Source organism: Cololabis saira, chromosome 3 (genome assembly GCF_033807715.1).
Source record: "Cololabis saira isolate AMF1-May2022 chromosome 3, fColSai1.1, whole genome shotgun sequence".
In the NCBI taxonomy this organism is placed as follows: Eukaryota; Metazoa; Chordata; class Actinopteri; order Beloniformes; family Belonidae; genus Cololabis; species Cololabis saira.
Genome location: NC_084589.1, coordinates 50,364,937 through 50,388,706, shown reverse-complemented (window position 1 = coordinate 50,388,706; position 23,770 = coordinate 50,364,937). Strand labels below are relative to the sequence as shown.

Genomic DNA, 23,770 nt, shown 5'->3' with positions numbered 1-23,770 from the left:
AGCTCATTGACTGAACCTAGACCTAGAAAACCTACAATGGTCATTTAAGTACAAATATCTGAAAAGGTAAGAGCTCAAATTGTGATCCACCTTCACCAGCAGGACAAGCAGCATGGTCTTGTGGGTGAACCAGCATCAATAATGACACTTTACTGGTTTAAACCACCATCAAACCAGCAATGACCAGTTTAGACCAGCATGGAAATCAAGCTTGTTAATGACTCGTTAATGAGTCAATTTTTTCACTCCTCTGCTTATTCACTTCTTCTTTTACAGTTTTACCACCAATTATGTCAGTTCAGGAGCCGTTCTAAGCCCAAATTAAAGGTTTAGGGAAAATTTCAACTTTGAAATATTATTCTTTCCATATTTGGAGAAAAGCAAACACAGTAACTCAGATCTTACTTAAAGCAATGATTTTATTGTCATGTTCAAATCACAGATTATTTTCAGTGAAGAACCAATAGTATATTCTTAGTAGACAGTTAAAATTGTTCTATCAATCTATCTGTATCTGGGCTGTTAATTCAATTATGTTCAATAAAAAAAAATCAATAACATTCCCTAACAGGTATGAAATATGACATTCTTTGTGGAATTCTAAGTCTAATTACATAATCAATTAATAAAAGTCATTTATAAATATCTCTATTTAAAAAAAAATTAAAAGCTACCTCACACACGTCTTTTTTTATAAATAAAACGAGGTCTTTATGAGGCTCAGTGATCAGGGCTGGGATTTCAAACCTTTCCAATTCCAGCAAATTTAGGTGTAAAATAATACACATGACAAAAAGCCCTCTGCTATATTCCACTGCAGAGAAAACATTTTCTTGGTGGTTTTCTATTTTTTGATTTCACCACAAACCATTTCATTTGGAGGTCAGCTATGAGATATGGCTGCTGCTTCCGAAGGATTTTGAGGAAGATGTCTTTGCAGGCGTCAGGATCGTAGAGCTCCCTTCTTCTCCTGAGAGGTTGGCAGAGCTCTTATTCTGGCTTACATCTACCACTGGACGACGGTTTTAGAGCAGCTCACTCAACGTGGGGTCCATCGAAGGCCTCTGGACCAAGTCCTCCCTGTCTACGTCCAGAACATGCTCAATTGTAGATAATTTGCAATTATGTAACATCACACAGCAGGACTGGTATGTTTCATTTTCAAGTGGAACAATTAAGAAGGATGACTACCTGGGTGCACCTGCTGGTCCTGCTGGTCCTGCTGGTCCTGCTGGTCCCTGCTGGTCTTACTCCACCTGCTGCACCTGCTGCACCTGCTGCACCTGCTGCACCTGCTGCACCTGCCTTTTTAGCTGTAAAAGTGAGGAAGACAGTATTACATTCTGAAAGGTAAACTGCATTTACAGGACAGAAAGTTCACCCTAAATATAAGTTCAGATTTAAATGTAATCATGCATTTTATTATATCTGGCTGTTAAAGACTGTTGGGAATAATAAAACTGCTAAAATATCAGCTTTGACCTTTTACCTAAAACGTTGTTTTATTAAAATATGACTCAAATTTGTTTCCAAAAGACTACACACATGTATGAACATTTATGTGCAGACACAAAAACAACAAAGCTGTTTGTCTCGTGGAAACTTCACCAGCCGACATTGATTCTTCATTTAGCAGTTTGAAAGGTTCCAGCGTTCAAACGAGCTTTTACTTGTTCGAGCTTCATAAATATCTTGTTTTTCTTAGTAAATTGTCTCAAATCGCTTCAAGGCGAAAGTAAACTGGGAGCAGGCTTTATTTCACTGAACTTTTATTTGCGCAAAAGCGAAAGTAAACTAGAAAAAGAGCCTGTTTGGTCTGTAACTGTTGAACGTTGTTTAATGTGGTTTCACGAGTAAAATTTGTTTATATTCCAAGATAATTGAGACTTTTTGTGTATTAATATACAAACCTCCGCTGATTAAAAATATTACACCTGCAGTTCCTGCGTCCCTGCATCCAACCACAAACCCAGATGTTGAACCTACCGAGTTCGTCCGCATCCTGGTTGCAGTTGATATATCTGAGGATTTCCTCTGCCACCTCCAGAGCTCTCTGCTCCCCGAAAGTGGTTATCATCACATCTGCGACCTCCAGGGGGCTTTTCCCCTCCACCTTCACGCGAAAGATGCGCGGCTTCTCCTTGCGGCCCCAGAGCGCGTCTAAAAACGCATTGAAGTTCTCCGCAGAAATATTCATTAGGGACTCTTTCAACATCTTTTTTTGCTCCATCTTTCAGACAAAAATAAGTAAAGAAAAAGATGAGAATGTGATGGTTTCCAACTTAGTGCACACGCTTATCCGCTCACTATTAAGTCAAGGAAGAGGAAGGATGCGTTCAGTTTCTGTCGGAAAAGTTAGTGATAGAGAGCAATTCCTTTTATGATGAATGTGAAACATGTAGTTCGGATGCTTGGTGTGTTAGACTGATCAATGTGCAGAACTTTAGGTTTTTATTTTAGCAAAACTGGTGTTTCGTTTTCTTCTAAAGCTTAATTCATTTATCATCACTATGTACATCATGTTCTTTCTATGTACATCATGTTCTTTCTATGTACATCATGTTTTTCCTTTCCGCTGTCTCATGTCAGGTGTTACACTTCCTTGTATGTGTCTACCTTCCTGCTGTGTGTCATTACTGTCCCGCCCTAATGCACCTGAGCCCTCCCTTTGATAGATCCAGCCTTTTCCTCTGGTCTCGTGTCTGACTTACATTTGCTGATCCAGTTGTACTGGATGCTTCCGCTGGTCCTCCTGGTCCTGCTGCACCTGCCTCTTTAGCTGCAAAAGTGAGGAAGACACAGTATTAAATTCTGAAAGATAAAATGCACTTACTTTCATTGATTAAATGTGAACATGGTGGCATCAGAGCGCCACCTGCTGGAGGACGCAGCTGGAGAAACCAGCTGGTTACCTGCTAACATCTCTCCCTTTCCACTCATTTGTTGCTCCAGGTTGAATATGTTTCTCTTCATTGCTAACATCTCTCTGTGTATCCATTACTCCCTAGTTTTCAATAATGATGTCTATTGATCCTTTTATCGGTCTCATTTGTTTCTGTTGAAGTACTGTTGAATTAGCAGCTAGCTGTCATATCAGCAGGGGTCATTGTTGTGTTTTTAGTGAAATCACTTTTCAATTCTTTGCCCCTAAAGCTTGACGCAGACGCAGACCACACGTCACTGACCTTCACCTCCCAAAAATTGTAACTACGCGTCGAGGCGACGCAGACCAAACACAGACCGAGAGGGCTGTGATTGGTTTGCTTGGTAGCAACGCATTTCCGGTTTCCGGTTTGAAGCAGTCGTGAACTTTCAGCGCTCTTTTCTTCGTGTATGTGTGATTTTTGTTTTGTTTTTTTGCACGATAGTTGTCCTTATCTCTTTGATTCACTGTGACCGGAAAAAGTCGGATAAACCATTCAGGAAAAGATCGCGAATTAGCGGTCACGGGGGGAACTGCACCGCGGAGAAATGGAGTGACGGAGAAGTCTGAAGGGTTCACGACGGCGTCACGGTGACGCCGTTGGTTTGACGCAGAACCATAATTCAAGCTTTAGTGAATGTGGTAAGTTTACCTGAAATATGAAATGAATATGAACCGTAAATAAAAACAGAATAAAATGATCTGATAATCCTCGTCAACTTTTAGTCAACTGAATGTCACAGTGAGACTGTCATCAGTTATTTTATCATTTGATCCTGATTTGTTTTCATACATTGTGTGGGTTTTTATCTTTGCTTTATATTATCATGATTTTTATGATTGCATGTTTTATATTCTTGCATGATTGTGTTCTTATTGTGGTTGTATTGGTTTTACTGGATCAAAAACTGAACTGATGAGGGACACCTGGAAAACTGATTGTGTGACACACCCCACAGAGCACGATTGGTGCAGACGGACAAGTGATGGGTTTTAATTGATTGCGCACAGGTGAGCAGGGGAGGAAAGGGACAGCAGGTACGGCAGAGAAGGGACACGAGACGCGACACGAGCAGCAGGACGGAGTTCTTACCACGTTGGAAGAAAACGGTTTGGTGACGGACGCGGACCGACAGAGAGGCTACGGCGAGAGTCCGGGCAGGCGTGAGAGGACGAGCCAGAGCAGCAAAAGACTTGGTTCAACGCCTGACAAACGATAAGTAAAGCAGCTGCTCGAGGGAAGGAGCCAGGGCGTTTCTGCAGGGCCGGAGCTGGGAGCCGACGGACACAGGAACCCCCCCCCTTTCCCCTTTCTTTCTGAAACAATTACCTTTTTGAATATTGAATACTTGGACTGCCTCCTGAGCCTTGGACTATTTTATCCTTTTTAATTGTGGACTTTAAGCCCCTTTTTAGCATTTCTATTGTGTTCTTCTAAGCATTTTACTCTGGTGTTTTAATAGTTTTAATAAATTATTTAAACTCTACTTGGACGGTTGTCGTTTTTTTAACAGTGGAAACAAATCAATTGCTGGTATCCAAAGAACCTCACACCCTGGTGTGACATGAATACAAAGACAGGATATCTAACGTTCAAACTTTTTTTATACACTTTAGCTCGCTCTCATTCATTTGGCTCCTCATTCTTGCTTGTGAACGACTGTCATGAGAGGCTCCTTTCATACATAGACACTTGTCTTTGTAATGTACTCAAGTGAATATAGTTTAAAAAGGAGGTGTGAATCATTGAAATTGTGTATATATTTATGCTTTTCTTATTGAATTAGGGTTTGTATAAATGTTGTGGTAAATTTTATGTTTTGGACTTGAGTTCCAGAAAGACCCACCCAGTTTATTGTGTATTGTGGTCAACTGTATCAAATGCAGCACTGAGATCTAATAAAATTAAGACTGAAACCTTTCCACCATCTCTATTCAGACATATGTCATGAAACACTTTGGTCAGAGCCAAAGTGGCCAGTGCTGTGGTGCTGTCTAAAACCTGACTGGAAGGCATCATACCAGTTGTTTTGGGGTAAAAAGTTATAAAGTTGTTGAAAAATTCCAGGCACAGGCCATCAAAGTGAGCACCTTTATGGCGCGGCTCTCCAACTGTTTGTAGCTGTGTTAGGAGGGGTTATATGGGGGGAGCCAGAGAAAGCATTGAATTATGAGGGAGGTGTATTTATCACTATGTGCATGTGTGTGTTGATGTTACTAGGCGGCTCGGTATAATTCGGATACAGGTCCACAGGTGTCATGAGGGGAACGGGAGGGCTAGTGGAACCAGAGTGTCTTTCATTCCTCCAGGGAGATTGTGACTAGAGCGGCCTGCCAAGCTGCTCTGTCAAGGTCAGATTGTAGAATCAACAAATTGCATTTGGGCCAGGCAGACTCCAGTCATTTTCCGTCTGCCTTAAAGTCTCTAATTCATCTCAAATGAACGACTCCAAACACATGAATGTTTGGTCAATTCCCGCCAAGCCGATTTTCCAACTTCTCCAAGGTCTTTTCCATCCTGCCAATGAGTTCCAAAACCGCAGTTAGCCTGCAATTCTGTTCAAGAATCGCATCCAATTTGCAATTTCGCTCGCTCAACGTTTGAGTCTGAGTGTTGGTCGCACAACTTATCTCTTCAGACACATCAGGCAGCTCTGAAAGGGCCAGAATATCTGTTGACTGTTTCTGAATTATTTGATATGCCAGGTAACCGCCAGCTCCAAAACACAGAAATCCTGTTATCAGAAATCCAATTATGAACGCATCTTCGCCATCCTCGACCGACAGTATGGACAGACACACAATCATCCATGTCTTCCAGGAGTCCATCGTGTATCCAGCAGCAAATGTCCCGTCGGGGGCAAGAGGGCTTCCCCTCAAAACTCTTGGGCCTGTCGAGTTTCAAATCAGGCTTAAACGGCTATACGGCGCCATCTGTGAGACCACACGGCCACGATTCACAGTGGCCGATTTGGTGCTGGTGTTTCACACCGGGGGTTGAGGGTCATAGTCTCGGCAGGGACGAACTTAGCCGAACAAATTCAAACTACTCTTTTGGCTGAGCTGAGCAAAACATAATTTTTTGAAGACTGAATTACGCCACTTCTACCTGGAAGACTGTCAAGAAAAACGTTGCCCGACCAGGCCCTGCCCACCACTGAGGACATCAATACTGTATTACAAACTCAGAGAAAAGAGAGAAAACTTCCCAACTTACCATGAGCTGCAGTTCTGACACTAGTGGCTTCTGTAAAAATATAAAGTACATTTATTTAGTTAATTTTTCCAATTGTCTTCAGTGTTACTGTTGCAGCTAAAGAAACAATACCCTTTTGAATTATCCAACCTGATGTAGCAGTTAAATGTGCAAACCAATTGATTCCAAAGATTAAGTTTAGTTTAGCATTAAAAAGATAAATTAAAGCTGCAAGCAGCGATGAACGGGCCCTCGCACCCTTGTGCACGTTCAGGCGTGCTGCAGTGGAAGCTTGTATGACTTGCATGTAGATTCTTCAGGCCTGGACATTTAGCGGATGAAACCAGCCACGACTCTCTATGTCAAGAAAATCGGAACTATCACATATCGACCAATCAGAAGAAGGGACAGTGCTAATTCAATGAAGGTGAAGGAGTGAAGGAGTCAAAACCGAGTCCGATGACACCACCGACGACTCTGTATGTCATACCATTCAAAAGTTATGGCAGAAAATAGGATCTATCAAATATAGACCAATCAGAAAAAGGGGCGGGGCAAATTCATGCCAATGAAGGTCAAGTACTCAATACCGAGTCAGATGACACCACCCTCGACTCTTTATATCAAACCATTCAAAAGTTATGGCAGAAAGTAGGAACTATCAAATATTGACCAACCAGATGAAGGGGGGGCGCGCTTTTTGGCATCTATTGTCGCCACGGTAACGCTTTTGACTGAGAAAAATAATTCTCGTCGTCGTAGGATCGAGACGCACATTTTGATGTACAACACACCTGGGTGCACGTTACGGTCCATTTCCCGAAGAAATGGCATAAATTGCGGCAAAATTACACGATTAATGTAAAATGGCCGACTTCGTGTTCGGTTTCGGCCATGGTGCCAAGAGACTTCTCTTTAAGTTGCGACATGATACGGGTGTGTAGTGATTTTCGTGCATGTACGTCAAACCGTATTGTGGGGCTTGAGGCACAAAGTTTTCTAGGGGGTGCTGTTGGGCCATTAGGCCACGCCCATTAGTGCATACATGAAATATCACATTTTTCAAGCTCAAGCAGGTTTTAGTGTTTTTTTTATCATCAAATTATCATTATCAAACTAAAATGCATTCATTGGAATTAAGCGATTTGAGACTCATGTACGGTTATGTCATGATTTGAAATATTTTATTTTCCACCAAATTCTCTCCACATGATTTCTCACCTTTGGAAGGTCCAGACTTTGGATAGTCACCTGAAATGAAAATAGAAGCATGAAAGTTTCATGTTTTGGTTTATATACCAAAACGCAGGTGGATATAACTTGAATGTTTGAACTACTTTAGTTTATCTGAGCTAGCAGGCCCTACATCCCTCTCCGCTGTTCTCGGGCCCCGCCTACTTGCCCTGATAATCTTACAAATCACCTCCTTCTTGCAAATTCTTGGTGATCCGGAGGCCCAGCTAGCCCAGAGGACCTGCTGCTGCTAGCACAAGCTGCCTGATCCTACCAAAGTGTCATCCTCTGACTTCCAGACCAACCCAGGGCCATCACAGTGGTCCGTCACCAACATTAGCAGCAGAACAAATGCATGCTATTTAAAAAAGGTCTCCTGTGCTTCTCCAATCTGGGCAACTCCAAGACCCTGAGGAGAAGCTTTCCCATTTTCATTCATTCATTCATTCATTCATTCATTCATTCATTCATTCATTCATTCATTCATTCATTCATTCATTCATTCATTCGTTCATTCGTTCATTCGTTCATTCGTTCATTCATTGAATATATGAAGCACAGGAGGTTAGATCCACAATGGACCAGCAGCCTCCTCTGGGTCTGGTTGCAGTCCAAGATGCGATCCCCCCTGAATCTCAATCACATCAGAAAGAATTAAACAAAATTAAAGCTGCAAGCAGCGATGAACGGGCCCTCGCACTCATGGCCACCGCCCCCCATAAGCATATCAGAAATGACACCACCCACGACTTTCTATGTCAAACCATTCAAAAGTTATGGCAGAAAATAAGAACTTTGAAATATCGACCAATCAGAAGAAGGGGCAGGGTTGATTTTCACCAATTATGGTCAAGGACTCAAAACCATGTCCGATGACACCACCCGCGAGTCTTTATGTCAAACCATTCAAAAGTTATTGCAGTAAATCGGAAGTACCACATATCAACCAATCAGAAGAAGGGGCGGGGCTAATTCATGCCAATGAAGGTCAAGTACTCAAAACCGAGTCAGATGACACCACCCACGACTCTCAAATGTCAAACCATTCAAAAGTTATGCCCAAAATTAGGGACTATCAAATATTGACACCACCTACGAGTCTTTATGTAAATTCCATTCAAAAGTTATGGCAGAGAAAAGTTTTCTAGGGGGCGCTGTTGAGCCATCTTGCCACGCCCAAGGCGTCTAGCGTCGCCACGGTAACGCTTTTGAAAGAGAAAAGTAATGCACGTTGTCGCAGGATGGAGACGCGCATTTTGATGTATAACACACCTGGGTGCACGTTACGATTCGGGCCGTATTAACTGCCGAAGAAATGGCATAAATTGCGCAAAAATTACATGATTAATTCAAAATGGCCGACTTCCTGTTCGGGTTCGGCCATGGCGCCAAGAGACTTTTCTTTAAGTTGCGACATGATACAGGTGTGTACCGATTTTGGTGCATGTACGTCAAACCGTATTGTGGGGCTTGAGGCACAAAGTTTTCTAGGGGGCGCTGTTGAGCCATTTTGCCACGCCCATTAATGCAAACCATGACATATCAAATTTTAGGCCAGGTCTGGCTTGGTGCAAAATTTGGTGACTTTTGGGGCACGTTTAGGGGGGCTAAAAGGCCCTCCTTTCGCAGAAGAATAAAAATAAAAATTCCTACAGATACAATAGGGCCTTCGCACTGTAAGTGCTCGGGCCCAGTACTCGAGTTGTAAAAAAAATCAGGGGGGATGGTGGATTTTTTCATATGGGGACAGGTAATTTGTGCTGATGACAGCGCAGAGGGTGGGACACCAACTGTGTACCCCTTTGATTATTATTAAAGCACAAAGATAATTATTATACTCCTAAAACAATATGCATGTTATAGATGTTAGGTGTCAGATACTTCTGTCATTGCTCTTGAACAAGGCACCTCAGATATGGAGTTGGTCCCCGGGCTGCCATAGCTCCACTGCTCTTAATAGTTAGGGTCAAATGCAAAAGACACATTTTACCACTAGGATCAATCAAGTGTAACTTTTCCTCATGGTACTTGTAAATCTATTGGGAATTCATCTATTACAATTCAAAACAAAACCCCACAAAACACTGTAAATTAACATATGAATCCTCTCATGTCAAGTCAAGTCCATTTTAATTCAAGTGAAAATTGTTGAAAACAAATGAAACAATTTACAAAATCTGAAAATATTACAAATAATACAAAATAGCACTGACCAAAACACCTGCAGAAACACTGCAGGAATAGCAGTAGTTAACTGCAGCCTTCTGTACGCTTTACAGGACTGAAAATTAGAATATTGTGATAAAGTTCTTTATTTTCTGTAATGCAATTAAAAAAACTAAAATGTCGTACATTCTGGATTCATTACAAATCAACTGAAATATTGCAAGCCTTTTATTATTTTAAATTGCTGATTATGGCTTACAGTTTAAGATTAAGATTCCCAGAATATTCAAATTTTTTGAGATAGGATATTTATATATTTATAATAAAAGGCTTGCAATATTTCAGTTGATTTGTAATGAATCCAGAATGTATGACATTTCTGTTTTTGTAATTTGCATTGCAGAAAATAAAGAACTTAGCTTACATCAAATACATCAAAACACAAAAATAAAAAACAGTCTTCTGAACTTATCAATATGCCTCTGTCCTTCACAGGATAAGTAAAATGGATAACTGCAAAAACTCAAAATTTTAACAAGAATATTTGTCTTAAAAAGTTAAAATTTTAGTCAAAAATATCTCATTACACTTAAAACAAGACTCATCACTGGAAAAAACAGTAATTTTCACCTGTTTCAAGATTTTCACTTAAAATAAGTAGAAAAATCTGCCAGTGGAACAAGATTTATTTTTATTGTAATGAGAAGATAAATCTTGTCCCACTGGCAGATTTTTCAACTTATTTCAAGTGAAAATGTACTTGAAACAGGTGAAAATTGTCAAATAAGTTATTTTTCTGGTGATGACTCTTGTTTTAAGTGTAATGAGATTTTTTGACTAAAAATGAGAAATTTTAACTAGAAATAAGACAAATATTCCTGGTAAGATTTTTAGTTTTTGCAGTGATAACTCTTGTGTGGTCACTTTGCTGAACTTGGCTATGGCTGCCTACCCCACTCATAGAAGTTTCCAAACACTTTCGTAATCATGTTTTTTGTTGTCAATTTTTCGGGCTCTTGTTTCGGATTGTTAGCTAAGCAATGGCTCTGAAGCCAAGACTTGACATAGACATCTGGTTTGAACTTTTTCAGTGGAGGGCAAACACACTTGATGAAAATCAAGGCTGACATGCTTTTTACCTCTAGGGTGCTCCTACCTGTGGTTAAAATGTTCATTTGACTAAAACCACGCTCACACTCAGCTGTGGAGATGACCAGTGTGTTCACTGCTTGAAGGAAAGGTTTCAGCTCTTCTTGTGCTGGTGGTTTCAGTTCATCAACAGTTTTGAGTCTGATCATGTCAATATATTCCCCCATCCCTCTTTGAATTTGTCTGCTATTATCAGGCTTGAAAAAGGAGCAGAGTTCCTGTATTTCCTTTTCCACATAACGAACCCCACACACATCTGGCCAGCTAGACGGCTGCAGCACTTTGATGTTGTTAAGAAAGTTCTGGTATTCCTCTTTGCTTCTCTGTTTGCCAGGCAGACAGCACATTCTCGTCTCAATACTAGCAGCCAGGGCATGAAAAAACCATTGGTGGTTTATTTCTCTGCTGTACCTTGAATTATTTGTCAATGGCACTCCTATGAATAGCTTCAAACCCACTGCTGTCCGAGCCACTTCTGCCCTTGGTCCAGGTTGCTCTGCCATTGACTTTAACACGCGGACCTGCCGACTGAGACTTGCTACGGCCTTGGGGAGCATCATGTTTCTTTCTTGAAGGGAGAGATAATTCAGACAGCTCTTCTAAAGCATCATACATGACTCCAAGATTCTGGATAAAGATTGCACTAGAAAGGCAATTTTCTAAACCACTGAACATGCATCTCTCTGTTGAGCTTCTTTTGGGATCAACTGAGGCATCAAAAAACTGCTTGTGGAGTGCAGGGTACTGTTGCCATACAGCTTTAATGGTCCTATAACTGGATGCCACCCATCTAGTGCTGAGAATTCTCCCTATGTTCAGACACTGTATTGCAAGAACCTCACAACATTCAGTGAGCTAACGGCGGTTTTTGGCAGATGCATGATAGAGACTGTACACTTTGTCAAAGAAAAACTGGAAATCATTCATCCCTGTAATTTCCTCAACAGCATCTCCAACACTCAACTCAAGACAGTGGTTCATGCACTGCCACACCATCACGTTGGGAAACTTTTCAACAATTTTGGTTGCAACACCTGATTTACTTCCAAGCATGACAGAAGCTCCGTCTGAAGCAAAGCAAACAAAGCGCTCCTTCATAATAATATCAGAGAAGCCATGGTTTGACAGGTTATTCATCAGAGCTTGATAAATTCCATCCGCACTGGTTGCAGAAAGCTCAACTAGTGTCATGGTTTCCCAGTCGGGGATAGAGTTTTTACCTGTTAACTCACTCTCCTGTCATTCCAGATCCTGCCACCCTCATCAGCCAGACACCCTCTCATTCCCTTCACCTGTGCTTCCCCGCCCAGCTCCACACCTGGTTTCCATCATCATCAGTTCCCCTTATATACCGGCCCATTACCACCTTCCAGTTGCCAGATTGTCTACAGTTCATTCCTAGCTTTCCAGCGCCACTCATCCATCCATCCATCCAGCCACTCATCCACTCATCCATCCAGCCACACATCCATCCAGCCACTCATCCACTCATCCATCCATCCAGCCACTCATCCACTCATCCATCCACTCATCCATCCATCCAGCCACTCATCCACTCATCCACTCATCCATCCATCCAGCCACTCATCCATCCATCCATCCATCCAGCCAGCCAGCCAGCCAGCCAGCCAGCCAGCCAGCCAGCCAGCCAGCCAGGCCACAGATACGGCGCACCGTCCTAAAAGGCACCGTCTACAGACACGGAGCTGCACACACGCGCGCCGCAAAACACACACGCGCCGCAGACCACATACCCAAGCACACAAGTGTGCTTATTTAAAAGTAGAGCGGGAGCAAAACTTAGTTTGATTGTATTTTATTTCAGTTTTTACATTAATCAAACCCTTCAAAGTCCTCATCCTCTGTTTCAGCATTAAAGAGCTCCGCTAATTCAGCTGTGCCAATCCCAATTTCCTCGCTGTCAGAGTCACTTTCTGTGCCGTGCGGCGCCTCGGAAATGCCGGCTTTTGCAAATGCCCGAACAACAGTAAATGATGACTTTTCATACCCCGTTGTGCGGGTCACCACCGCGCTGGTCCCGGTCCTCTCGACCACGCTGGTCCCCCTTTAACTCCTCCACCACGCTGGTCCCCGTTAACTCCACCGCGCTGGTCCCCGTTAACTCCACCGCGCTGGTCCCCGTTAACTCCACCGCGCTGGTCCCCCGTTAACTCCACCGCGCTGGTCCCCCGTTAACTCCACCGCGCTGGTCCCCCGTTAACTCCACCGCGCTGGTCCCCCGTTAACTCCACCGCGCTGGTCCCCCGTTAACTCCACCGCGCTGGTCCCCCGTTAACTCCACCGTGCTGGTCCCCCGTCCTCTCGACCGCGCTGGTCCCCGTTAACTCCACCGCGCTGGTCCCCCGTTAACTCCACTTGATGTTTTTTTTTTCAGATCTAACATTAGCCTAGTGAATGTCAAACCTGACGTTAAGTTAGATCTAATGAAGATGTTATGTTAGCTAGCTAATGCTAGTTAACAAGAGAGAAAACGTAAGCTCCAAACATCAACGTTAGCTTTGTTTTTATGTCCAGAGATTTCACCTTTGGCGACTGTTGTAGGCTAATTAAAGTAATGACTGAGATGAGTCATGAGATTCATGACTCTTGACTTGCCTGTGACGTTTTTTTTTTGTCTTTTTGAAAAACCCAAAGTCCCTCAGAGAGCTTTGTCCTGGTCGCTTGGCCATGACGCTGAAATTGCACCTGCGTGCGCTGGTATGACGCTTAAATCTGAATTATGATTCCGCGCTAAATTGACGCACAGCCTACGGCGTAGGGTACGCGGCGACGCACACCATATGTGCGCGTCGCCGCATAACCTACGCTGTAGGCTCTGCGTTGGTGTAACGCGGAACCATAAATCAGCCTTACTGACGTTGATCCAAAAAAAAAAAAATCATGTTGTGTCATCGCATGTGTCCGTGCCCTCTCTCCCAAAGTATTTTACTCATATGCACAAAACCCCCTAAATGTTTAAATAGCAGTAAAACCACATTCATTGATAAAAGGATATAAGGGATCGAAAGGGGGGGGGTGGCAGTTTTACAGGGGGGATGATTTGGATCGTTTTTATTTCAGGGGGGATGCCATCCTCCCTCATCCCCCCTCAACTCGAGTACTGCTCGGGCCCTAATTAATCAGGGGGGGAAGGGGAATAGAGGAAATTTTTTATATATATATATATATATATATATATATATATATATATATATATATATAAAAATAAAAAAATAAGGAGGGGGCAGGGTTTTCCTTTCCCTGCCTTCCTACCTGCCTGTTTCTGGGGCTCCCGGTTGGGCAACTGGAGTCTGGTGGGGGCCTCCTGCTCGCTTCCCTGATGCCCCGGTCTGACCTCACCCCTCATTGCAATACATAAATTACCAATTCTAATTCTAATTATTATTATTGGCATTATAATGATATATTGTTTCATAGTGTATTATTATATTAAGTTATGAAATCTCATGGGATGTTAAACTATAGTATTATATTGTTACATATTATAGTATGGTGATATCATTTTGTTGCTTGTTCACAAGTGAGGGAACGATGGAGTGTGAGATTGACAGACGGATCGGTGCAGCGTCCGCAGTTATGTGGTCGATGTACCGGACCGTCGTGGTGAAGAAGGAGCTGAGTCGAAAGGCGAAGCTCTCTATTTACCGGTCAATCTACGCACCTACCCTCACCTATGGTCATGAACTTTGGCAAGTGACCGAGAGGACGAGATCGCGGATACAAGCGGCCGAGATGAGTTTCCTCTGCAGGGCGGCTGGACGCTCCCTTAGAGATAGGGTGAGGAGTTCGGTCACCCGGGAGGAGCTCGGAGTCGAGCCGCTGCTCCTTCACATTGAGAGGAGTCAGCTGAGGTGGCTTGGGCATCTGTATCGGATCTAGTGCTGCAGCTATCGAATATTTTAGTAATAGAGTATTCTACTGAAAATTCCATCTATTAATCGAGTCATCGGATAAAACATAATTTTGTTTAGTTGAAGAGCAATTATAAATATACATAAGATGTTAGATGTTAATTGACATCACTAAGACTAAATTATATAATCCAGTAGGTTCATGGCTGTGCATTTAAAAACCCTGAACTTACACCAGTTGACCAAATTCACTGCCTTCACTCAAAAAACTAAGGATCTTACCAAGAAATTTTCTTATTTCTAACCTAGAAATGCCATTAGACCTGATAACACACATCACTTAAAAGGTTGGGTGTTTTTCCCACGTGTTTCAATTGAACTTTCATTTGTGTCAAGCAAATTTTAAGTTCTAGTTAAGTTTTAAGTTAATCTTTAAGATCTTGAGTTTTGGCAGTGTTCAAAATAAAATTATGAGACCTGCTGTATTGGAGCACATTTTCTTTTAGTCAAAACTGTAGCGGGAACAGATGTTTAGAGGAACCTATGTATGTACCGGGTGAAGGTTGATTCATGGTTCCACGTTACAACAACGCAGAGCCTACGCCATAGGCTCTGCATCGATTTAACGCGGAACCATAAATCCGGCTTTAGAGGGGGAACATATAGGATAACGGACCAGAAGAATATAGCGTGGATTGAAAATAAAAGTTAAGCACTGAACTACATGTGTCTCCCATCTGGGCCATTGCAGACTGCCTGAGCACGGCATGTTACTAAAACCAAACAAATCCGCCGCCTCTTTCTTCTACCATTTACGTGCGTGGCGTCAGCGCGCTGTGCCGCATTAAATGTAGTCCGGGCGAAATACCTGCTTTGAGCTGCAAAATTAAACGATTCCTCGAGGCAGAGAAAATTCCTCGATCATTTTTTGTAATCAAATTACTCGAATTATTCGAGGAATCGTTTCAGCCCTAATCGGATCCTCCTGGACGCCTCCCTAGGGAGGTGTTTCAGGCATGTTCCTCCGGGAGGAGACCCCGGGGAAGACCCAGGACACGCTGGAGAGACTATGGGCCAATCCCAATACACCCCCTACTTTCTACCACTAGCCCTCACTCACTACCACTACCTCTAAAAATGAAGCCACAAATTTTAGGGCCCTTGTAATCTTCCCTGGGCCCAGTCCCAATACCCCCACTACCCCTACTTTTCAGCACTACCCCTAAATTTTACTTGCTACGTAACTGCGTGATTTACGTTCGGGTACGTAAGCGACTGCGTAGTTACGTTTGCACATATGTCACATCATATCAGGAAGCTAAGAGCTAGAAGCTGTTTTAATTTCCGCTGTAGCGCTGTTAATATGCCACTTTATTAATTTTTATTATTTTTTCAGGCGTAAAAGTAACCGTTAAGATCCCCAACCTGAGCTCAGTTTATCCAAATAACGCCTGTTAAGAAATTTGCGCCAATGTTTTCGGGACGACAACAGCCTGGAGCTGTTTTATGGTTCCGTGTTAATTCGACGCAAAGCCTACGGCGTAGCCTACGGCGTAGGGTACGGCGTAGGGTACGGCGTAGGGTACGGCGTAGGGTACGGCGTAGGGTACGGCGTAGGGTACGGCGTAGGGTACGGCGTAGGGTACGGCGTAGGGTACGGCGTACGGCGCGCGTCGCCGCGTAACCTATGCCGTAGGCTTTGCGTTGGTGTAACACGGAACCATAAATCAGCCTTTATTCTGGCAAGGTCTGAAAAAGACTTCGCAACAACGGGCAAGCAAGTGATTATATACATTCACTGAGTGAATATTATGAAAGTAAAATATATATTTCTCGCTAGAAATGTAATCAAAATGCATTTTTATGCAGAAACTAACTCAAAATATTGATTTTATTCACTAAAAAATAAGAAATGTCCGCCATGTTTTTTTTTTTTTATTCAGTTTCAGTCTGCAAATGATGACGTAAAGCATTCTGGGAAATTTCTCTAGCCCTCGGTCAGCTAGTGTGCATCTGAAAACCCTCGCTCTGTAGGGCTAGATTGATAACCACTAGCCCTCGTTATGTGCACTCGGAAAAAGAGGAATTGGGACACCACTACCCTCACGGAACGCGCAAAATTTAGGGGTAGTGCTGAAAAGTAGGAGTAGTGGGTGTACTGTCTGGGACTGGGCTTATATCTCTCGGCTGGCTTGGGAACGCCTCGGACTCCCCTGGAAGAGCCGGAGGAAGAGCTGGAGGAAGAGCTGGAGGAAGAGCTGGAGGAAGAGCTGGAGGAAGAGCTGGACTTCTGTGTCTGGGGTGAAGGAAGTCTGGGCATCTCTGTTGAGACTGCTGCCCCCACGACCCGGTTCCGGATAAGCAGCAGAAAATGGATGGATGGATGGATATATATTATTATAGTATTACATATATTTATATTATATCGTGCTATATTACACTTTATTCACTCTATATGATAATTATTTATTTGTTTATTTATTTACTTTCAAGTTAATATTCTTAATCTATTTACCTACTTTCATGATATTATTTACACACACACACACACACACATGCGCACACGCACACGCACACACACACACACACACACACACACACACACACACACACACACACACACACACACACACACACACCTAGATACATATCATTGTAACTGATGTTGTCTTTTGTCGCTGTTTGTACTGTATGTTAATAAAATTAAATAAAAAAAACAAAAGGTCCCCCAATCACAGCTCAGAACTCAAGACGGTGCAGTAGTAGTAGTAGTAGTAGTAGTAGTAGTAGTAAACGCAAAGTAGTAAAGGGATCACCCCTAACTATTGGCCGCACCAAACGGTCAAAAGTCCACACTGCTAATTTTACATAAATGTGTTGCTTTATTTGATTTAACCTGAAGAGGCATATAAAGGTGTCTTCCATTAAGCTATTGAGAATAAATCTGTTTCTAAATATGTTTTCTTCTGCAAAGTTGGACATTTTAGCTAGGGGTGTGAAATTAGCGTGTTAATTGTGATAAATTAATTACATGCATATTTAGTGCGTTATGTTTTTTAATCGCTTAACAATTATTTTGAAATCTGTGTTTGTGCTTGACTTGTTAGGGGTGGAAAACACACTCAATTAATCACACCTTGAAGTGGACATTGATTGGCTGTCACTGCATCTAGGCTTGTTTAGCATAAACTGGTATGTTCCCATTATATACCCCTTTCACATGGAGCGCACACTGCCGGGGTGAGCGCAGACTCGGCGCAGAGTCAGCGCAGAGCAAGGCGCGCATGCGCGCATCGCGAACATATTTGTTGCAAGTTGCTTGGTGACCGAAAAATTTTTTTTTCCAGTCTGACACTGCTTTCCTACTCATTTGAACGTACAGTAGGCACAGCTCGGTTTGAAAAATGTATCTGTCCCTGCTTCAAAGAAAAGCCCTGGCTTTAGTTTATATTAGTTTAGTTATATAAATATATATATATATATATATATATATATATATATATATATATATATATATATATATATATATATATATATATATATATATATATATATATATATATATATATATACATATATATATATATATATATATATATATATACATACAAACCCAGTGAGGTTTTTTTTGTTTTTTTTTATTTTGGGGGGGGGGGGGTTAGGTGACATCCACTGCCAATCCAGGAAGCAAGAACACACGGAGGCACACGTCGAGCACTGGACATCTGAAACAAAAAACACAAACGAAACACAAAACCGACACGGAGCCGACCAAAACACGAGCAGCAATCGACCCAAATCTCGAGATCTGAGAAAAAAAAACAACTACAGAGCAGTGTGTGTGTGTGTGTGTGTGTGTGTGTGTGTGTGTGTGTGTGTGTGTGTGTGTGTGTGTGTGTGTGGCCATCCAAGTTGACGGGGCCCGGCCCTCCGAGCCGGGCCAGGGCCCCACCGTACCTCCACGGGCGCCCCCGGCGCCACCGGAGCCCCCAGCCGGAGGGGGAAATGGTCCAACATCCCTCCATTCATATTGACGACATAAGACATAGACACCTGAGAATGGCTCCACCCCGCCGCCGCGCCCCCCCCCCCGGCCAGGGGATGGCCCGATCCCCGGACCCGCCCCCCGGGGCCAGCCCGGCGGACACCCCAAGGGTCACGGAGACCCCACAGACGCAGGGGCATGCGGCCCCCGCCCAGCAACGGAGGACCAAGGCAGCAATGCCCCCCCAGCGCAGACAGCCACCTCCCACCCAGGCAGGGCCAGACCCTTCGAGCGGGACCCTCACGCTGACAGCCCAGCCCCCCCATTTTAAACTAACATTTTATTATTAAAAGAGCAAAAGAATATCACATTTCTACCACTTTTAAACACACCTGTTTGTCCAAATTCTGGGAGATTTCTCTCTCAGTTGAGGTCATGATAGGCCTGCAGTCTCATTCCACAGCTCCTCACACAGACTCACAGCCAAGATTATTAATTTCCTCCATGTTGATTGTCTCTGATCTATAACCTGCCAGTTTTTTTCCACCCTTCCACATCTTCTCTCCTATTGGATGCGCCGAGATGTCGTCACAGGGCGGTACGGTGAAATAAAAAAATGTTCAATTCGCCGCGGCAGCCTGCCCCCTCGCTTTGCCACCGTGCAAACCCCGCGGCATGCGCCCTCTTCCGCACCGCCAAGCTCAGCGGCAGCACATTCACAATGAACGGGAAAGCCGGCAGCGGCCGCTGCTTTGCGCCCTCTATGTGAAAGCTCCTTAACACAAACGCAGAGCACCTGGTCGTTAGCGCAGCCACAGCTAATGTTTGCAGCAAAGATGTTAGATATTTATCAAGGCACAGCAATGCTATTCTCCAAACTAGACTCGAGGAGAGCACCCCGCGCAGGCACACGTTTGGGGATGTTCTGGCTGGCGGATGTTCTTGACAAGTGGATGTAAATGGCTACAAATGCATCTGTTCAAGTCTGTTAAAAAAATAATATATCAATGTTTTGATTTTGTCACAATAATGTAATGAATTTAAAGGAAAACACCTCAAGTTGTGGGCTTTTTTCATCAATTTCTAGTTGAAATTAAGAAAGAGATTAATTAGATTAATTTATCACAGATCCTAATTAGTTAATCCCTCAATTTCTTTAATCACTTGACCGCACTAATTTTAGTCATCAGTGGTGGATATGCAATTTTTTTACTTCAGCGTTGGATTGGTTGGAACGTTGGCGCCGAACATAAACCCATAAATCAAGCTGCTAAAACAAGATCGTTATTTCATTCTTCTTTACTAAATTTACTTAACATTTTCCTTCTCGTATTTCAGCTAGTATTCTTAGAAAATTAGTGAGTACTGACCTTCCCAAAATTCACAGATCCAGACCGGGTCATCTTTTGGTGAGGAACTTTTTCGGAGCTCAAGGCTGAATTGTCTGTCTGGATTCTTCATCAACACTTCATAGCAGTTTGGGTCTTGACTGTCGTACCTCAGAGTTATTTCCTGTGCAGACATAAGACACAAAAGCCAGAACAGTTAGACAAGTCCCATCGTCCAAGATGAAAGTAAAGTAAGGTGATTGGTCAAATGGAGCACAGGTCAGAAACTCGTTCACACCGATACGAAGCTGCTGCACGTCGATTTCAGTAATATATTGATAAGAGATCTACAGAGTAGGTTCTTGCAGAACCTTCATTCATTCAAGTAAAATTAATACTTGAACATGCAGCATTTTAAATTTAGAACATGAGATTGATGTCATAATACTGCATTAAATAAGTGTAACAAACACCCGTTTAAAGATCGGCAGTCTGCTGGAGTCCTTCCCAGCTCTCTTTGATGAAAGGCAGGGGGTCGCCCTGGACGGGCCACCGGTCCGACACAAAGCCACACACACACGAAACTCATAAATTGACCCAATCAAAACGATCCTCACCTTGAGGAAACTTTCAGTATTTATAAAAGTGTGAAACACACTGTTTAGGTGGCGTCCATTAGTTTTTGAGGCTGCACGAACCTTTGGTTGGACTTTCACCGTGTCCACAGTAGCGTTGAGGCTGAAGCCCTGATGCATCTTCAGGAACTTGTTTGGTCGATGCATTTTGATTTCTTCAAATCCCCTGGAAGATTCACTCTTGTTTACTGCCTTTAAAAAACAGAAGAAAGTATACTTTTACAGATTTTAAATGTTTAGTTAAATGTCTGTTCATGAGATTTAGGTATTTAGTACCGAACACATGTGTCCCTACTTTAAGATGATAGATATATAGATGGAAACCATTATTAATCCCGAAGGAAATTTAGGATAAACATGTTGGATTGTTTAAAAATGGCATTTACCATTTAAATCTATTTTAAGTAATGTAGATTCAACTTTATTGTCATTGCACATGTCAAAAAGTACAGGGCAACGGAATGCAGTTAATCTAACCAGAAGTGCTTATGTATGAGTTGCAATATTTGCAATATTTTAGTGTATTACCCACATTTTCCAATGTATAGTAAAAATTGCTTAATAGACAACATTACAATAAAAAATATGGGTTCAAAATGTTTTAAAACCAACAGCGCAGCTAATGTATATTAATTATAAATGTGGACATCAATATTATTAGATTTATCCATCCATCCATCTTCTTCCGCTTATCCGTTCCCGGGTCGCGAGGGCAGCAGTCTCAGCAGAGATGCCCAGACTTCCTTCACCCCAGACACTTCCTCCAGCTCTTCCTCCATCTCTTCCTCCATCTCTTCCTCCATCTCTTCCTCCAGCTCTTCCTCCAGCTCTTCCTCCATCTCTTCCTCCATCTCTTCCTCCATCTCTTCCTCCAGCTCTTCCGAAGGGAGTCCGAGGTGTTCCCAGGCCAGCCGAGAGACATATAGTCTCTCCAGCGTGTCCTGGGTCTGCCCCCGGGTCTCCTCCCGGTGGGACATGCCTGAAACAGCTCCCTAGGGAGGAGAGACATGCCTGGAACACCTCCCTAAAGAGGATGGACATGCCTGGAACACCTCCCTAGGGAGGAGGGACATGCCTGGAACACCTGCCTAGGGAGGAGGGACATGCCTGGAACACCTCCCTAGGGAGGAGGGACATGCCTGGAACACCTCCCTAGGGAGGAGGGACATGCCTGGAACACCTCCCTAGGGAGGAGGGACATGCCTGGAACACCTGCCTAGGGAGGCGTCCAGGAGGATCCGATACAGATGCCCAAGCCACCTCAGATGACTACTTTCTTATTATTATTAGATTTAGTCTAGAATAAAATGTAGATTAGAATCCAGATTAATATAAATAATATTCAGGACATTTATCAACTACATTGCCAGAAACTTAAAAAGTATGTTAGCTCTTTTCTGCTGTTTGTAAGCACAAGAAAAATTAAAGTTAAAGCACGAACATTTTTATTCTTTTCTAGTCAGTAAATCAGATCAATACTTGGGTTTGTATTCAATCTGGCCTCCGGCGACAAGGATGTAGACACCGTTGTTTATGTAATAATTGTTCAGGGGCATGTTTTGGGTCTCTGGAAAGCGCCTAGATGCAACTTAGAGACAACTTGTGTTGTAGTACAGTGGTTCTCAACTCCGGTCCTCAGGACCCCCTGCCCTGCATGTCTTAGATGTTTCCCTGCTTCAGCACACCGTGATACAAGGAGTTGTGTCATCAACAGAACTGTCCAGACTTTGATGACAAGCTGGTGAAGACTGTTAATTAGAATCAGGTGTGTTGATGCAGGGAAACATCTAAGACATGCAGGGCAAGGGGTCCCGAGGACCGGAGTTGAGAACCACTGTTGTAGTAGACACTATATAAATAAAATTGAAATGAATTGAGGAATATTGTTCAGATCTGATCTGAACCCAACAGAACAGCTTTTCAGTTACTGAAGAAAATCAGGCAGCAGCTGAAGGAGGCTGCAGGGAAATCGACTCCAGGGAGGAGCCTCGGAATCTGCTGACGTCCATAGACCCGTTAACTGAAATTAATTTGCATCCACATATTAAAAATGATTGTTATATTGGCAATTATGTCACTGCATCCAATTACTTTTAGCCCCTTAAAACAGGGTATCTTTTACTTAAAACATCATTAATCCTAAATGGTAAATTTCATATCTCACGGATGTAACTCCACATTTGGATCTCATCCTGGTTGTTTTATAACAAATCATTTGAGCACAGTGTATAAAGGCAAAATCATTCAACTAAAAGTGTAATTTTACCAAATACCTCTAAATCTGAGAATAAACATCATGTTTGGGTAGATGTTCAGTCACCTCTTTGACACCAGAATCATGTGGAATCAGATAGAGGCGGAGCTTGAGGAACGTTGCGTCGGGTTGGTAGTATATCAACATGTCACAGCTGACTTTAACACGAAAGATGGAGCTGACCAGGGCCGCTAACAACGAGAAGTCCGGTTCCGTTAACCTGACGTGTGATGGTGTGACCTCAGAGGCCGTCTCCAGAACTTCCCCGCAGTCATTTATGTGTAGGACTTTAAAATTCTGTAATAAGTTGGGAATGTCATCTGCATGAAATACAAGAACAGATTTTGAGACAACAAGGTTTGAATCAGTTCTGAACGTAAATATTTAGAAATGTAAAACAGTGATACATTTGCATTGGTATCTCCGTGTCGTCTCACCTATGCAGACCCAGTGTGGCAGGAGCACCTCATTTATCTTCCCAGCGATGAGCATGACATCCATGAGGGGACCGGCAGGTGAGTATTGTCTGCTCTTCATCCTCTCCATGTGTCCCTCCCAAGAACAAAACTGGTACTTCAAGCCAACCTCCTCCTTACAAACCCATCGCAAACCAGAGACGCTGTTCTTAAAGTGTCCTGCTGCAGACTGGAGTCTGAAATACGATTAAAGAACATGTCTGTGACTCAAGATGCATGGTTTCAATCCAGTGAGAACCTACGTGGATGATGTAGCGCTATGACTTATGTAAAAGAAGTTGTTTTTTCTTCTGTAAGTGAAACTGAAGATCAACGGTTGTCCAGCTGTTCCAGTTTGCTGCGCTTCAGTATTTATGACGTTGTTTTTTTACCTGTAAGTCGTAGCCTCGCCTGCAGCTGAGTCATTCACTTCTGGCTCCACTTTAGTCCAGATGCTGGATTTCTCCTGTAAAAAAATAACATACAGCTGTTTCCATTTGACAAATGAGTCATTGAAGAATAATTTCAACAAACGACTTACCGTGACACTTGCAGGACCCTCAGGCTCCGAGCT

The 23,770-nt window shown here is 42.9% G+C and overlaps 1 protein-coding gene across 1 annotated transcript; it reads right to left on the bottom strand.

Annotated features, from left to right (window-relative positions):
* Positions 1-651: 651 nt before the first annotated feature.
* LOC133441187 (uncharacterized) lies at positions 652-23,770 on the bottom strand. Its single transcript, XM_061718586.1, has 11 exons — positions 23,589-23,770; positions 23,179-23,393; positions 22,808-23,061; positions 20,551-20,679; positions 19,895-20,036; positions 7,341-7,370; positions 6,141-6,170; positions 2,712-2,779; positions 1,987-2,230; positions 1,192-1,313; positions 652-1,084 (listed from the first exon to the last, which is right to left on the bottom strand). Exons 2-11 carry the CDS (start codon positions 23,285-23,287, stop codon positions 1,040-1,042), a joined length of 1,173 nt encoding a protein of 390 aa, XP_061574570.1. The 5' UTR covers positions 23,288-23,393; positions 23,589-23,770; the 3' UTR covers positions 652-1,039.